This window comes from Heterocephalus glaber, unplaced genomic scaffold, assembly GCF_053883595.1.
Source record: "Heterocephalus glaber isolate CG9 unplaced genomic scaffold, H.glaber_assembly_v1.0 deba00000071, whole genome shotgun sequence".
NCBI classification, from domain to species: Eukaryota; Metazoa; Chordata; class Mammalia; order Rodentia; family Bathyergidae; genus Heterocephalus; species Heterocephalus glaber.
The window spans coordinates 30301147-30317601 of record NW_028258137.1 but is presented as its reverse complement, the minus strand read 5'-3'; the positions used below and the strand labels follow the sequence as shown (position 1 = coordinate 30317601).

At 46.5% G+C, this 16455-nt stretch overlaps 1 protein-coding gene across 2 annotated transcripts in view; it reads left to right on the top strand.

Moving 5' to 3' along the window:
* The first annotated feature begins 207 nt into the window (after positions 1 to 207).
* The window catches only part of Slc6a2 (solute carrier family 6 member 2), a 42511-nt gene continuing 26263 nt past the window's right edge, over positions 208 to 16455 (top strand). For both annotated transcript variants that reach the window (XM_087206378.1, XM_013073307.3), the window contains exons 1-3: positions 208 to 887; positions 10927 to 11058; positions 12408 to 12645. In XM_087206378.1, coding sequence (XP_087062504.1) covers positions 587 to 887; positions 10927 to 11058; positions 12408 to 12645 — 671 coding nt within the window. In that variant the 5' untranslated portion in view covers positions 208 to 586. The remainder of the gene's footprint in view (positions 888 to 10926; positions 11059 to 12407; positions 12646 to 16455) is intronic.

Genomic DNA, 16455 nt, shown 5'->3' with positions numbered 1-16455 from the left:
CGGCGGAGCCCGGCCAGCCCGCATCCCACAGCCCGCAGCGCGCCGGCGCCCGGATCCCCTAGCTGCAGGACATGTGAGTGTTGAGGGGCCAGGTGGGCGGGGAGGACCCAGTTGAACTTCAAGAGCTCGAGTGCCTATAAGTTGAAGCGTAGAGTTGTGAGTGTCTGGCTGTCCACTGTCGGAGGTGGCGCAACCCGGAGCCAGGAAGCCTGGCAGCAAGCTGGCGGTACTGGGTCCTGTCACTGTTCTGGGAAACTTCAGCTTCGGGAGCCCGAACCCAGACGTCTAGGGGCTGCAGAGGGATGGTGAACTACAGAGAACGCCGCGGGGTCTTCGGCCCCCATGGCGCTCAGGGGCGGTCCCCAACTTCCACTCCTGTCCCAGTCCTTCGCGTCACAACCTCTGTTTCTACATTTTCCCCAAAGACGCCCCCCGTTTCTGGTTAACAGAGTGCTCGGCGCGCACGGATCCCGATGCCCTCGGTGCTCCTGGGTGGTCAAGGTTGGCGTGGGCAGGCAGGAGCCCCCGGTGAGAAACTCTTTTCCTTTTATAAGAGCAGAGCTTCGACGTGCCCCGCCCAGTACCCATGAAGTCCCTCTCGCCGGCCGCACCCATTCTCCTGGCGCGGATGAGCTCGCAGGTGCAGCCCGAGAACAGCGGAGCAGACCCGGAGTCCTCGCAACCCTTGCGGGGGTGCAAACCTGCGGAGCTGCTGGTGGTAAAGGAGCGCAACGGCGTCCAGTGTCTCCTGGCTCCCCAAGACGGGGACGCGCAGCCTCGGGAGACCTGGGGCAAGAAGATCGACTTTCTGCTGTCCGTGGTCGGCTTTGCCGTGGACCTGGCCAACGTGTGGCGCTTCCCCTACCTCTGCTACAAGAACGGTGGCGGTGAGTGTGGGGTCAGGATGTGGCTTTGGACTTGGGAGGCCACCTGTCAGATAGTGTAGGGGTGGGAGGGGAGCAAGGACACTCACGGGAGAACAAGGGGGCAATGGGCAAGACTGGAGCGCTGATGGAACCAAACAGAACTCAGGGGAAAACAAAACAAAATAGGAGTTCTCAGTGAAGAGAGAAATCGAGACAGGACCTTGGACAGGGATAGGTGCATGGGTGGAAGGATAGAATCTGGGGCACCTAGTCCTTTGAGGAATTCTGATCTTTGATGGTCCCCAGCAATGGTGATAGAGATTTAAAGAGCTCTTGAAGTGTAGAGGATGTGACAACCAGAGGCAAGGTGACCCTAAATCCAGCACTCTGAACCTGGGAGCAGGGACCCTGAGCCAGGAGATGACAGAGGACTTGGGTTCCCTGAAGTTACCTGGAGAGGCCCTTGGGGACACAGACACACAGTAAGAGAAGCCAGTGTTGGAGAGAATGCCATTCTCAAAGGGGCAGAAGTTTTGGCGCAGGGGTCAGCATACACAGCCTAGGTGGGATTGGGTCGGTAGATGCCAAGAACTGGCCTGATCCTTGGGGCAGAAGGCTTGGGGGAAAGGGTGAAGCCTCTGGCCATATTGCAGGGTGAAGTGTGAGAAGGGTCTGGAGGATACAGTGGAGAAGTACCCCCGTTGGGTGGTCAGATTATCCACCTAAACTGGAAGAAGAGCCTCAAGGTCACCTAAGCCCCAGTGGGCAGAATCAGGCAGATCTGCAGGGAAGCAGCTCAGAAGTCAGATGCTCCTCCCTAAGTCTCTAGATCCTTCCTGAGGGACGTGGCTCCCGAAGTGCCCAAATCACCCCAGTCCTGCTACTTTTGCTAGGATGAGTTCAGGATTCCCCTGCAGAGAGCCCAGTGAAAGACCTTCCAGAGGAAGAAACTGACCCAGTTCTGGAAACCTCTGTCTTCACTGGGCCATCCTGCCTGGCAGTGGTGATTGAGTCTCAGGACTCGAGAGAGATCAGTGGTAGAGAGGGTGAGAGTTTGGAGCTAAGTAAAGGGAAAGCTGATGGCCTTGTGCCACATGGCTTTGCGTTCATGTGTACTCTGTACATTTGCTTTGGAATGGTCAAAGAGGGGGTGGACAGAGTAGGTGGCTCTGAGCAGAGGACATTGTATACAGAAATATTTAGCTCTCCTCCTGAGGGAGCTAACCCTAGGCTGAAGTTGGGAGATGAGAGTTTATGTCCATGATCTCCTCTGGCACCTCCTGAGATAAATCTGCAATTGTCAGATGGTGCAAGACAAAGTATCTGGGACAGCAGTCCTGAACGTCAGGAGAAGTTGGGGCTCAGGATCTGATCCTTGGGAGCTGTTGATATTCAACACTTGTGTCTGGCTTTAGGATGGTTAAGGGTAGAGAAAAGAGAAATAGAATCCAGAGGTGAAACGTTTCCACATTTGAGGGCCATATCTTCTCAGAAGTTTCTAGGGGAGATTTGTGCATTCTGCCCCTTGGTGCTTAAAGAAGGAGAAAATGCAAATTCTCTATATTTTTATCAGGCAGGAAGATAATGAATGAAAGACAGATTGAGAAACCTTAGGACACACCACCCAGGATGTCCTCAGTGACTGTGTCCAAGACTGCTTGTCCCTGGACAGCTGAAGTGTCTATCATTAATCAGCAATATCTATCTGGGTCTGCTCAGTGTGAGGCATAATGCTCAGCTCTGTAGGGGTCAGCTAGATGTATGAACCAATACTTCAGCCTGCCAGGAGCTTTAATCAGCAAAGGTCCTCATTGTCATGCTGGGATAAGTCCTTTCCATTGTGATATCTGTTTGTTGAAACTAAAAGCACCCCAGATGGCCAATTTGACACATGAGCTAGATAGATATTCTAGGGCTTTCATTGACACTCTGTTCACTTGGCCATTGCCACTAGAGCAGTAGAACACTTGATGTGTATGGGAGAGACTGGTGCTTAGGGAACAAAATGGAGCAAATTGGTCACAAATTCCAATTTTTAGGTGAGGTTGACTCCCTCTCCTAGGCTTGCTGGTTTAGTAATGGCTCATCCTTACTTGTTCAGTACTTTGTCTCTTTGTGTGTCTCTACCAAACAGACTGGGTCACATTGAAGGCAGAGACTCTATCTTTTCCATCCCTATATTTCTAATGCCTAAGATAAGGCCTGGTTCCTAGGAATGTGGTAGAAGATGCCTAATAAACTCTATGGACTAACTAGATTAATGAAACGGTCTTACTGTTGTATTCAGAAAGCACAATAGAAACACAATGGTAATTAGTGAAGTAAAGCAGCATGTGTGTAGGGTACCTGGCAGCCTAGATGTTAGGAGTCTTGTCTGTGGAATTCTGTGTTCCAGTTTCTTGCTGTATTCCATTGGGCAGCTCCTTAAGCCTCAGTTTCCTCATCTGTCAAATGGAAATAATGATGCGTCAATTCAGATCAAGGTTGAGAACTAAATATATTCATGCCCATGGTAAGCCTGGTATGGAGTACGGCTTAGGAACACTGGCTATTGTTTTCATTAGCATCATTAGGATGATGTATGAAATGGAAGGGAGAGGTGACAAGTGCTGTAAAGGTGTGAGGGGGCGGGGCTTAGGAAACACTGCAGAGAAGTTGGTGCAATTATAGTTCAGCTGCTGTAGACTGGAAGAGCATGGCAGCCTTGGGAGGGGAGCCAGTATTCCAGCAATGTGTTGAGGCCAAGAGTTTTTGAAGAGTCATCTCAGAATAGGCGTGCAGGTGGCTGAAGGGCAAGACAGGAAAGATAAGGGTGGAGAGGCACATTGAGGCTGCACTCTATAGGCTTTGAATGCAAGGCTAAAGGGTAAGGATGCTATCTTGGTGAATTTCCATTTCTGGTTAGCATGTCCACAATTATCATAGGGGAGCTGTGTAGCCCTCATTCTCAGAGTATGAAGAAGCTCCTTTTCTAACTTACTAAGAGATGGTTAGTTGGCTTGATCTCTACAGAGCCCTCCTGGCTATTCCTTGTGAATCAGTTCTCATTCAGTAATTCTGAAGTCAGTCTCAGAGATGGACAAGTTGGTGGCCTGGAATTCCTGTAATCCTGAAAGTAGTCCAAAGAAGAGTTTGAATCTCAGCTCAGCCATTGTGATCTCAGGCATCACACACTCCCTCTCTGAACCTCAAGTTCGCTAATAGAGAGGGACATGAGCTTAGATGACTCCTCAAATTAATTTGTCTCCACTGCCCTGGCTTAGAGCTACACCCAAGCCAGGTCTTACTACCTGTTATTTATCAGTGCCTGGCCTATGTGCTCTCCTGATACCAATATTAACAGAAACTCTCTAAGTCTGACTATTTGTGCTGGCCCAGACTGGAAGATGTTTTGAAATGATCAAGGTGCCAATTGTTTAGGCCCCGGGCTGATATTTCTGAATGAATTACTGGAAAAGAGCAGCCTGTCTGAACATCTTCTGGAAGACCAGCTGCTAGGATGACAAGCTGTGGGAGGGCACAGTCATTCTCAGAAATTTCAAGGCTTTGTTCAGAACCTTCCCAAGTACCCAGTTCCCATCGGAAGGCAGTTCAGGCAGTGGGGGCTATTTCCAGGGTTGTCTTTTCCCTCTGAACCTGTGATGTTGGTCTTTGTTTCTTCCTGGAGAGAAGCAGGCAAATGGTGTGGGTGCCCATGTTTGGTTCCCTGCAAGGCAAGAGGTCACTGTGGATTATGCTCTGCACATGGATTCTTCTTCCTCTCCTCCTTCTCCTTCTCTTCCTCCTCCTCCTTCTTTTGGACACATATGCTGACTGCTCTGCACTGTACCTTGTGGTGACCATATGGCTTTTAGTTTTGGACAGAAGTGAACCCACTTAATCCAAGTTTGACATTTGCTAGAAATGTGGGCTTGGATGAGTCATATACTTTCCCTGATCTGAGCCTCAGTTTCCTTGTACAGAAAAGGGGAAGAACCACAGCACCTTCTTACATTGTACAATAATGCCAGATAATATAAGCAAAGTGCTTGAAATGGTGTAACATAATAGGGACTCAATAAGTAGTCATACTATTCTTTTGCTGTTGTTCGATGATGTTGACTGCTTGCTAAATCTAGAGGTGGGATGATATCCTGATTTTGGAGGGAGGAGAATTTATCCTGAGTTAGAATTGATGAAGATTAATAAGGCTGGAAAGTTGTCTTGCTTAAGCCTGAGACCTGAGCATGGCAGAGGACTTAGTTCCATATGCAGATAGCCTAACCTTGTTTCCCTGTGGATTTCTCACCTGGAAAGTTGTGTTCACACTGCTGCATGTACTCCAATGGGTCTCATGAGATGCTGTGCTTCTGAGTCTACAGTGGACTTTCCATCCTTCTTCAAGCAAGCTCAGGATCTTAGGCTTTCAGGAAATTTCTTGGCCAAACTACCTGGGATTGAGGTGGTGTCTGGTACAGAAAACTGGGGTTCCTCAACTCAGTGCCTTCACATACAGCCTGGCTGCAGGGCTCTTCAGCCCTGGAGCTTGCAGAGCTGACATTGTGCAGCTTAGATGAGCCAGTCAGCTGGTGTGGTGCTCCACCTGACCAGTTTGCACACCCCTTTGGAGGAATGATGAGGAACTTATCTAGGACCTCGATCTGGGGTCACGAGCATGATTTGGTTTATTAACTGAGCTGGCCAAAAAGATCTGGAAAGGCTGTTTCCAACAAGAAAGATTTAATAGGGAAAAATGTTGCATTGTGTCCTGTGGTTCCAAACCCAACTGCCTCAGTGAGGATTAGGACACAGACAAAGCTGGTCATGGTGGTGCACATTTGTAATCCCAGTACTTGAGAAGCTGAGGCAGGGGGATCACTGAGAGTTAGAGGCCAGCCTGGGCTACATAGTTGAGTTCAAGGCCAGCTTGAGCTACGTAGCCCTGGGGCTTTCATTAGCTGTATCCTCTATGTAACTCACTTCTGGATACTGTTTACTTAATTAAAAATCTTTTACTAAATTCTTACCATATGCCAAGAATACGGAGATGAGCAAAAGACAATTCTTGCCTTGAGAGAGCTTGTTGTCTACTGGAGATATCTTAAAAGTGAATCACACTTTAATTCTATTATTATATCTCAAAAGAGGGAAGTGAGGTTCTATTCTGTTCTTTGTGGGTTATATTTCCTTTCATCACGTAGTTCTGAGCCCCCCAAGTACATAACTTGTTCTTTTTAAGGAGACCAGAGTGGAGATTGGAAACCCAAATCTTCAACAACCTTTAAATACATTGCAGATTTATTAGTAGACTCAAGTCCAGATTTGATAGAAAAAAAAATGCTCAGAAGTATCCCAACACTAATTTCCCTGACTTGTACCCTGTTCTTGTTAGATGAGCTGGGTTTCACATACTGGGGACTGGGTGTATTTCCTCTCTGAGCCTGTTTCCAGGTCTCAAGTCTAAGGCAAGGGGTTAGCAGGAGATGAAGCTGAAGGTGAAGATGGAGAGGGGGTGATTTCTCTGGACCAGAAAGGCCAGTTTTCATCATTTTGCGTAGATTTCCTTCTTATGACACCAGGAATTTTTGCAATGCAGATGGTTTATGCAGATGGTCCTAGCTAGTCACTGAAGTCCAAGAAAAGTAGCAAAGACCCCATTTGAGGTCCCTGAGGTTACAGGGACCCTGAAGACAGTTAACAGGGCCCTTATTAGTCATCATGGGCCCCGAGGAGATCAATCTGGGGCACAAGAAGGCTAGAGCAGGCACCACATGGCTCAGTCATCCTACCCCGAGCAGAGAGTCTCTCTGTTGTCAAACTTGAATGATCTGGGTGTGATTTATTACAGGACCAGAAAGTTTTCCTGCAGAAAGGGCCACAGAAATCCAGCTGTGACTGGCAATGACTCCGAGGGGGACCTTCCCCTGATGCCAAAGGCGTAAATAAGTTCTTCAGGAAAGACTCATTGATTTTGTTCTCCAGAGATAGAAGCAGAGAGTGGAAGCTAGAAGGGAAGAAGCAGGTGTAGCTTCAGGGGAGATTTAGGGAAAGGAATCCAGCATCACTAGACAAAGGGAGAGGATGGACAACCTGACAGCCTTAGCAAATGCCACAGGGGGTTTTGAAGCCAAGATGGGCTCTCTGACTTGTGGAGAGTCAAGGTGAGTGGCTGGAACTTTATGCCCTGGTGTGATGAGTCATTGGATGCCAGCTGCTGTAGGAAGGGGATGTGGCCTCGTGTGAGGAGGCTGTCTTCAATAAAGGTGACTCGCTAAGGACTGGGAGCACTCCCCTCCACTAGTGGAGTAGGTCCTTCATGCTTGAGGGGGGTTCTGGACAGGACTAGGGGAGCCTCTTTTTAGGAATGACCTGGGGTATCCTGTGTTGTGCTCTTGCTTGTCCTCAACATTCTTGTTTGGACAGCTGGATTTACTTGGGACGAGGACAGAAGGACTCCAAAGGACTATCTCAAGGCCTGCATTGCTAAGCCTCTGGCTGGTGTGCATGTCTGTGTCCTGCAAAGGGTCTGGCTACTGAAAGTCATATGGAGAGGCCTTACTTGCAGTCCCCCATTGACAAAGGTGCATCCCATCAGCTCTTTGGATGATGACAGGGTATAATTTCCATTTACAGAGCACTCAACAAGTGTCTAGCTCTTTACCTCCATTATCATGAATGATCACACCAAACTAGTGGCTCAGGTATTATAAACTTGACTTACAAAGGAAGGGCCAGCTAAGGCTTTGAGAAGGTACATTTGTGCAAGGACCCATGGTTGTAAATAGCAGGGCCAGGATCTGGGATCTTCCCTAGCTCCAGGCAAGATGATATCCTGGGCGCTGGACTTTAGAGAACCTGCTAGCTCTGCCCTCATCCCCTTCCCACCCAGAACACTGCCTCCCACCCATGCTCCAGGTATCCACACTCTGGACTCCCCTGCCCAAACAGTCCCAAGCCCCCTTACAGGTCTGCATGGCCCCTTTGCTTGGTTTATTCTTCCATAATGCATTCTGTGCTGCAAGTCTGCACAGCCCCAACTCTGAGGGGAAGCCAAGGGGCTTGTTGTCTGCAGGGGCCGTGGACAGAGGTTACACATGTATGGGTTCATGTGGAAAAGTCCACATACACGTCCAAAAGGTCTCTCACATTGCTGGATGGAGCTGGGTGTGTGTGTGTGGCGGGGGGGGAACAGGGAGGACCAGACCAGCAGGGCTCACCCCTGATAACCAGATTCCAGCCCAGAGATCCAAGAACTGAGAATTCCAAACCTGAACTTTATTATAGAACCATTATGAAGGTCTCTTTGTCAAAGTAGGAAGATATAATGTGTTTCAGTGAATAGTTAGGGCTTGATTTTTTGTCTTTAACTGTGTTGATGAGAGGACTGGAGGCCTCCCTGTGTGCTCCTGACCCAGCCCTTCTAGGGTGCATCTGTGGTCAGCTGTCTCCTTCACTATGCCTCATCCCATCTTTCACTCCATTCACTATGTTCTTGAAGGTTTGGAGGAAGAGGGAGAAACTTGACTACTCTAGTCATTGGCCAAACTTTTCCTCAGTCACAGATCCTGATGTTCTGTAGGTGAGTTATAGGCATGAAGGGAGCAGCTCTGTAGATTTCCACTTCTTGGATATATCAGAGTGTGGCTGGAGTTCACAGTCCAAGAAATCTTATCCCCAACAGACTATTTTCATGGGACCCTCCTCTCCTTCCTCAAGCCCTTCCTTGACTATACTCCCTCTACCTTCCCCAGTTCCTCATCAGTCATGGGCCACTCCACTCCTTACTGAGCCATTCCCACCCTCTCCCTTTTCCTGAGGTTCTCTTACTTGCACAGGTGACCACTTGAATAACCTTAGGAACCACTGGTTTTCCTTCTTGAGGATTTGGCATTTGCATAGAGGATTCTAGAATGCCTCTGTGGCTAGTAGGGATTTAATGGTTTGATGTCCGACACGGTGAGTTATGCTCATGAGACGCTTTTTTCATTTTTAACTAAATCCATCCAAAAACAGACAAAAATCTCTTTCACAGTGGGCACTTCTTTTCCTTGTGAGATTGTGTGAGTGTTGGTGTGCCAAACTTTAGTTGTACCCTTGCAAAGGTAGGCACTTTGTGAACCTATGTATTTTGGAGGGTAAGGTGGTGCATTTCTGGAGGCTGAGCCTTTCACTTGATTTGTTCTGCCTGTGTTTTTCCAGCTCTGCCAGTCAGACCAGCACCAACACAGTCAGAGCAGCCCAAAGCCAAGTCAGAATTTAGGGCTTATGGTCCCTGAGGCTCCCAGGTCTGCATTAGGCTGGTTGCATTGGCACTGCCACATGAGAAGTGTATCAGGAACACAAAATTGTGGCAGTCCTGAGCATAGCAAGCCAGTGGCTTTTAGGAGCGTTATATCCACCCTTGGCTTCACAGAGCTATTTTAGGCTGCTTCTCAGCAGACCTCAGTTAACCTGAAATCCATTTCTACCTCTTCAGCCTTGCCTAGTTTCTTTCTGCTAGGGAATTCAAGCCAGCTAGCTGGTTGATGCTCTCTTTTAGAAGGATTATAAAGCACCCATGGCCACTGGTCAGTTTTCCAGTTTTCATTCATACTCAGCCATTCCATCATCCTGAGTCTTTTTGATCTATATTCATTGGAATGAAGCTCTGGATGGCCCACATCAAAGCCACTCCTGGAGGAGACCTGCAGACTCAGGCAGACCCCTCATTGTCACTGTGACTGTTAGCCAGCAAGAGAGGAGATGACTCTCAGATGGACAGTTTACCTGCTTGTTGGCAGTATTGCCTGGAGATTTTGAACTGTGAACTTGGGCCAACCCCAGACACCTGGTTGGCAGATGGTATGCTTCTCTTCCTTGACTGTGTAGAAGAGAACATTAAGTGGCCAGAGGCAAACCCCAGTGCCAACATTTGAGCTGTGACTTTTTCCTTCCCCCTGTTTCCTGGGGCCAGTGACTTCAGTCTTCAGACCTAAGGAACTGTTTACTACCTTACTTCCTACTCCTTCTGGCTCCATGCATCCAAGAGGAGAAGTAGATGGGGTTCAGGCAGATCCAGGTTTGTAGCCAAACTGCATACTTAACAGTGTGGACAAGCAACTTGACTTTTATAAATATCAGTTTCCTTGCCTGTAAAATAGGACTCATGGGAGAAGGAGCTGGCAGTTTGCAGCCTACACTAAGATGGCAGTGAGTCACCTTGCAGTACCAGAATCCACTAAGTTCACCGGAGGCTGCCAGGGCACACCAAGAGTTGACTCTGGAACTCTGACACTTCTAGTTTCACCAGAGATTCACCCAGGGATTAATTTCTGTCCATTGCCTAGGAGATTAATTTCTTCCATGCTCTGTGTGGGCAGCTGCCCTGGTCAGACCCTTGAACTTCTGTCCTCTGTGTTTTAGCCTTTGGTGGCAATAGGGTGAGTCCACTGATTGGAAGATCTGCTTCTGTCAGGTACCAGTAACACCAAGCAGAGCCAACTCTTCTCTGCCCCTGCATTCCCTAAGGGCCAAAATGACCCTGGCTGCATATTATGTCTGTGGGCTGCTGTGAGACTCTGAAATGAATCCAATGAGGTCCCAGCCACATGGTCCACAGTAATAGCTAATGATGTTGATATGAGCATAATTAGAAACCTGGTCATATCTAAGTTTAGAGTCTCTCTGGACTCGATCTTATTACCTATAAAAGGAAGGGTTTGGGTCAAATTGACATTCCCAGAGTGATTCCCCAAAGCGTCTGTGTTTATGTGAATTTGGTAAAGGCTACACTTAGAATACCCCTTGTTGTGCTCCACAGGAAGAATCTGCCAGAAATAAACCTATGTAGCTTTGATTAACCCAGACTTTACTAATTTAACTACAGAACCTCATTATTGTGACCACAATGACTACTGATATTATTATTCTGTTGTGATTTATATTACTTGCTATACATAACTCTATTTACCTGTATAAAACAGGCCCTGGGAAATGGCCAAGTGAACAGGTGAATGGGTATCCTGGCAGCTCTTGTGGACACTGATCAAACACTTTGAGGGACTGAAATCTCATGGGTCACACTTGCCTTTGTGCCCCCCAGGTGCCTTCCTGATCCCATACACCCTGTTTCTCATCATTGCTGGGATGCCTCTGTTCTACATGGAGCTGGCTCTGGGGCAGTACAACCGGGAGGGGGCAGCCACAGTGTGGAAGATCTGCCCTTTCTTCAAAGGTAAACAACCAGCCTGGGAGAAGTCAAAAGTTTTTCCCAAATCCTTCCCTGTTGACCCCAGGAACTCTGCTCCAAAGGTGAGATATACGATAGATCAACTCTCATGTGAGATTCACAAATATTGATAAAGTCAAGAGCATCCACTATTCAAAGTCACACAAAGAATATTTGGAGTTAACAGAATAGTATTAGCATAGAAAGTCTGAAAACCTGAACTCCAGTCCAGGCTCTTCCAGCTGTGTGACCAGAGTCTATTTTTATGCATAGGAAATACTTAGAGAAGTGGCAGAAGTACTCAACACACATCCCTCTACTCTCTATTGTTACCACCATGTCACACATGATACACTGATGCTGGATCTTTTAGAGCTCAGGCAGAAAGCTGCCTCACATGAAATTCCTAATACAACATCCACAGCTTGTTGCTTGCAACTAGGATCTCAGATGAGTCTACTTGGATCTGAGTCTTAGAGCATGTCTGCAGAAAGTAGCCATGTTTAACAAAAATACCTTACATATTCATGGCTTCTTTAAAGGTCCCAGAGAAGAATCTCATTGGCTTGATTTGACACATATGCTCATCTATTAACCAATCACTATGGCTACAGGGAAGGCTCTCTGATTGGCCAGGCCTGCATCATGTACCCATGATTAGATAAAGGATTCAGGTGATTACCCTCACCCAAACCTCACAGGCCAAAACTTGCTTAAGGATAATTCTTTAAATCAATGCTGGGAAGGCAAGAAAAAAAATTGTATTCTCTATGATAAAGCCACAGAACTAGTCCTAATGGGGCTTCCTATACATTCAGAAAAGTAATATATTGGCCTATGAAGCAGGTGATTGAGAGAAGGACCCACAGAGCACACAAGGCTGAGTTCTTATCAGGGAGTTCTTGGTTAGGGTTACCTTGGGAGCAGATCTTGAGGCAAGAACTTAAATGTAACAAATTATTTGGGGAGCTGGTCCCAGGGATAAGGAAGGAGAGGCAGCCCATAAAAGGTATGTCATCAGGTCAGTTCCACCCTGAATGAGATGGAGTGTGAAATATTCCACCATGTTTTCTAGACAAGAGGTGAGGGAGTTCAGCTACTCTGACTCTTGACATAGCTGCTCCCTGGGGTATAACTCCTGATAAGCGGGTGAAGAGGGCTGCAGTAGCAAGACAGAATCCCCAAGAAAAGGGATAGTGGTTGCCTGTGGAATATGAAGGGGTTCTGACATTCTACTACAGAAAAAGAGGGGGACAGGTGTTTGGGAGTGCAGTGGTTAGAGCCAACTTCCCTGGGTCAGTGGCTCTAAGGCTGGGCCTAGGGAAGCCAGACCTCTGTGCTGTGTTCTCACACAGGAGTTGGCTATGCTGTGATCCTTATGGCCTTCTACGTTGGCTTCTACTACAATGCCATCATCGCCTGGTCATTGTACTACCTCTTTGCCTCCTTCACTTTGAACCTGCCCTGGACTGACTGTGGCCACGCCTGGAATAGCCCCAACTGCACTGATCCCAAGCTCTTCAACAGCTCTGTGCTGGGCAACCACACCAAGTACTCCAAGTACAAGTTCACACCGGCAGCAGAGTTTTATGAGTAAGTCATGGACTCCTCATGTTGCATGCACTAAGGCCTGGGCAAGATCTGAACCAAACACTAAGGAAAACCATGAGAGAAGGAAGTAGCTCGCTAGTCAGCATTCATGATGGCACAGGCTGAGTTAGAGGACAAGGATACAAAAGTTGAAGGAGCTTCTGGGGTGGGGCAGGAGAGTAGAGATGGAAAACCAATATCCCTGCAAACAGATGAGAAACCAAGCAGGTATTAGAGAGTAGATGCGCCCTTTAGGAAGTAACAAGCACTTTGGAGAGGGAAGTTTCCTTAAGGAACTAAAACGAGGGATGTGGGAGAAGTTTATTGTGGGAGGATAAGAGACTTTAGCTTGGGTGGGCAGGAAAGTCTATCGGAGGTAGTGACACAGGAACTGATGCTGTCAGCCAAGGATACATCTAGAGGGTTAGGGAGTTGCAGTTGAAACCCAAGTCAACTGGACTCTGGAGCTGTGCTCTGCCTACCTTGTGGTGCTGTCCCTCAAGGGCTTCCACGGGGAAAGTTGTTGGAGCTTGAGAGCAAAATTAAAGCAGGCAGCTTAGTGAGAGGGCTTGAGCTGCCTGTGTATAAGAGGGGCTCTGGCTGCTTGTGGAACATAGAAAATTGTTAAAAATTAAGGAAAGGAAGAAAAAGTTGAGATGATTTTATACATAGAAAAGTTGTTACAATAGTGTACTTACCTGTCATCCAACTTCCCTAATGGTGACACCTTATATAACTGGGGAACAGTTATGGAAACCAGTAAATTATCATTCACATAGTACATATTAGCTAGTCTAGTACAGACCTCATGTAAATTTCACCAGTTTCCTTGCTAATGCCATCTTCTGGTATTTAGTTATCCTGGCTCCTTAGCCTCTTCCAATCTGTGAAAGTTCTTTGCTCTTTCCTTGAGTTTCCTGATCTTGACACTTTTGGAGAGTGTTGGCCAGTTTTTCTGTGAACTATTCCTCAATTCAAGTTTGCTTCTTGCTTTTTCATGATTAGATTGAGGGTATGCATTTTGAGGAAGAAGTGCATGGAGAAAATTTGGCATCTTTCTCAGTGCATCTTGTCAGGGAGTCAAAGCAAGAATCATTAATATAGTGCTTATCTGTTATGATTTCTATTTCCATCATCCCAACTAGATTAACTGATTGCAATCCGTGTGTGTGTGTGTGTGTATCAGTATAGACTCCTGGAAATTTATTTTATTCTATAAAATAATCTATAACAATCCTTATTTAACTTGTTGCCCTTTTCATGCTCTCAACACTACTGCATCCTTTTATGTCTTTGAGGAAGGAGATAGTCAAATTGGTCTTAGCCACCAACAATTTTAAATATTTACCTTGTGCTGTGCTGAGAATGCAACATCTATGGTAATATCTACTCTACTGTCTTGGTCCCTGGGGCATACATGAGTAACACTTGAGCGACCTCTATTACACGTGTTAGCAACCAAGCACAAAATATAGGTTATAAACTGTGAGGCAGGGCAGATAAATCCCACCGGAACTTTATCCTCAGGTTATATATGATCTAGAGCAAAAGTTCCCATACTGTTCTACATACTTTGGGCCTTGCAGCCTCTACAGTTCCCTGTTACATAATCTTCTTGTTTAATTTCACTTTTTAAAATACTAAAAGCCATTAGCTGACATGTCATATCTGAGCAGGTCTTAACCCAGATTTGTCTAGGGGGCTGTGTGGTTTGCTGATTCTTGGTCTAGCACAAAATTTCCCAATAAAACTTTCTAAGATGATAGAAAAATTCTAGACTTGCATGGTCTGATGCATTCACCATGTGTGGGTTTCAGAAGTCAAAATATGGCTAGTGACTGAGGAACTGAAGATTTAATTTTATTCAATTTTAATTCATTTATCTCTCAATAGACATGCAACAGTTACTATCATGTGGGGAAGCACAGGAGTAGAGCATGAGAAAAAATTTTAGGGTCACTCTGCTTCATCCTATGGATTCCCTAAGCCAAAGATCTAGAAATGAGTCCAGATTATTTGGAGTTTGGAGCTATCCTACAATCATTTCTACTCTTGCCATCTCAGTGCAACAGGACCAAGGAGGTCCTGTTTGGTTAAAAACAATCTCTGTAAAATCTGGTGTCTCCTAAGTCAAGGGGTATCAGCATCCTCAGGAACCAGGAACTACCCTCAGTGGGCCATCATGGAGAATTTATAAAGGGTCCTTTGCCAGCATGTCTGCTTGCCTCCATATATGACCCTGATAGACTTCCAGAAGGTGAGTGCAAAATTATATGGGCCCATAGTTGTGCTCAAATGCCTCTGTAACTCCCCAAAGGATCTTGTTATTTAAAGTGAACATCTGATGTAAGTAACCATACTAATTATCTTCTTTGCTGACATATTAACAGCTAACCACTCTGCCAGCTTCTTCATATGAATTATTTCGACTGAGGCCTCATACCATTGTACTAAAGTTTCTGTAACCCTTATCTTTCCTGCACACACAAAGAGGCTTCACAGATCAGACAGAAAAGCCCATGGCCACATGGCTAGTTCTGTGCAGAGACAAGATTTGGACCCAGACAGCACTTGACCTTGGGCATGAAGCCCCTGAGAGTGAGCATCTGCTTTCATTCTGGATCTGGGGGCCTGACTCTCCTCACATTGGCCCCAGCCCTGCCAAGCAGTAAAACTGAAAAGTGTGTCCCCTTAACCTATGTGCTGTGCTGTGTGCTATAAATGGTTATTATTGAGAGATGTTGCCAGAGTCACAACCTGTATTTATCCATTGCTTAGTTTTTGTCCCAGTCATTGTTCAAAGTACATTTTCTATACTACCTTTTAAAAATGACCACAGAGGCCTAAACTTATTCTTATTTTATGAATGAAGAAATGGGCACAAAGCAGTAAGTGACTTGTGCGAGGTCATCCAGGTTAGAAATGACATTCAAAGTGAATTTGAACCCAAGCAGTCAGGTTGCAGGGCCAAATCTCTTAGCTCAGTGGTTCCAATCTTGGTTGCACGTTAGAATCACCTAGAGGGCTTTAAAACATACGACTACCTGGATGTTGTGCCCCAGAGACTCGGTCTCACACATCTGGGTGCAGCCAGAACATGTGGATTTTTATTAGTAGCTTCTCCCATGATTCTAGTAGGAGCCAATGTTGAGGGCCCTTGTCTTAGCTATGGCACTCCCCTGTCTCATAATAAGGTACCCATAGGGGTCAGGTTGACATCTCTACAGTCTAGTGTCATGGAAAATTGGGGACCTCCTTTCCTCTTCTCCCAAGAAGCATGACCTCAGAAGATCCCAAGAATGTTGGAGAGCTTTCAGATGGAGGTTTTAGGCTTCCTGTTTTATGAGTGCGGTTTAGACAGGGAGCCGATGAGGATGGAGGGGAAGGGGGCTGTTAACCCATGTGATTTGTTACATGCTTCCCCCTTGTCCTCTCAGAGAGGAAAAAGCATGATTTTTTCTTTGGCTTTTGATAATCTCAGTTCTTATAAATCAAAATAGAAATAGATAGCTTTATCATCTCTAGTGTAGTTAGTATCTGATTTTTGCTTTGACGTCTTTATGGCCAGCATGTCTACCCTGGAAGAGACACCCAGCAGGAGGGAGAAATGAGTTGGGTTTGGAGATCCTGGTCACTTTGATTGTAGCCTAAATTTCCCCCAGGCCTAGCTGTGAGCAGAATGTGGTGGAAAAATAGGACATTTTTCTGTGTATGGCTGAAGTGGTTTGGGAGAGTATAGTGGGAAAAGAAAGAAGCCTTAATTCTGCAGTCTTCTGCCCTGTAGACTTCCTTTCTCCTCTCCTTAACTCACCC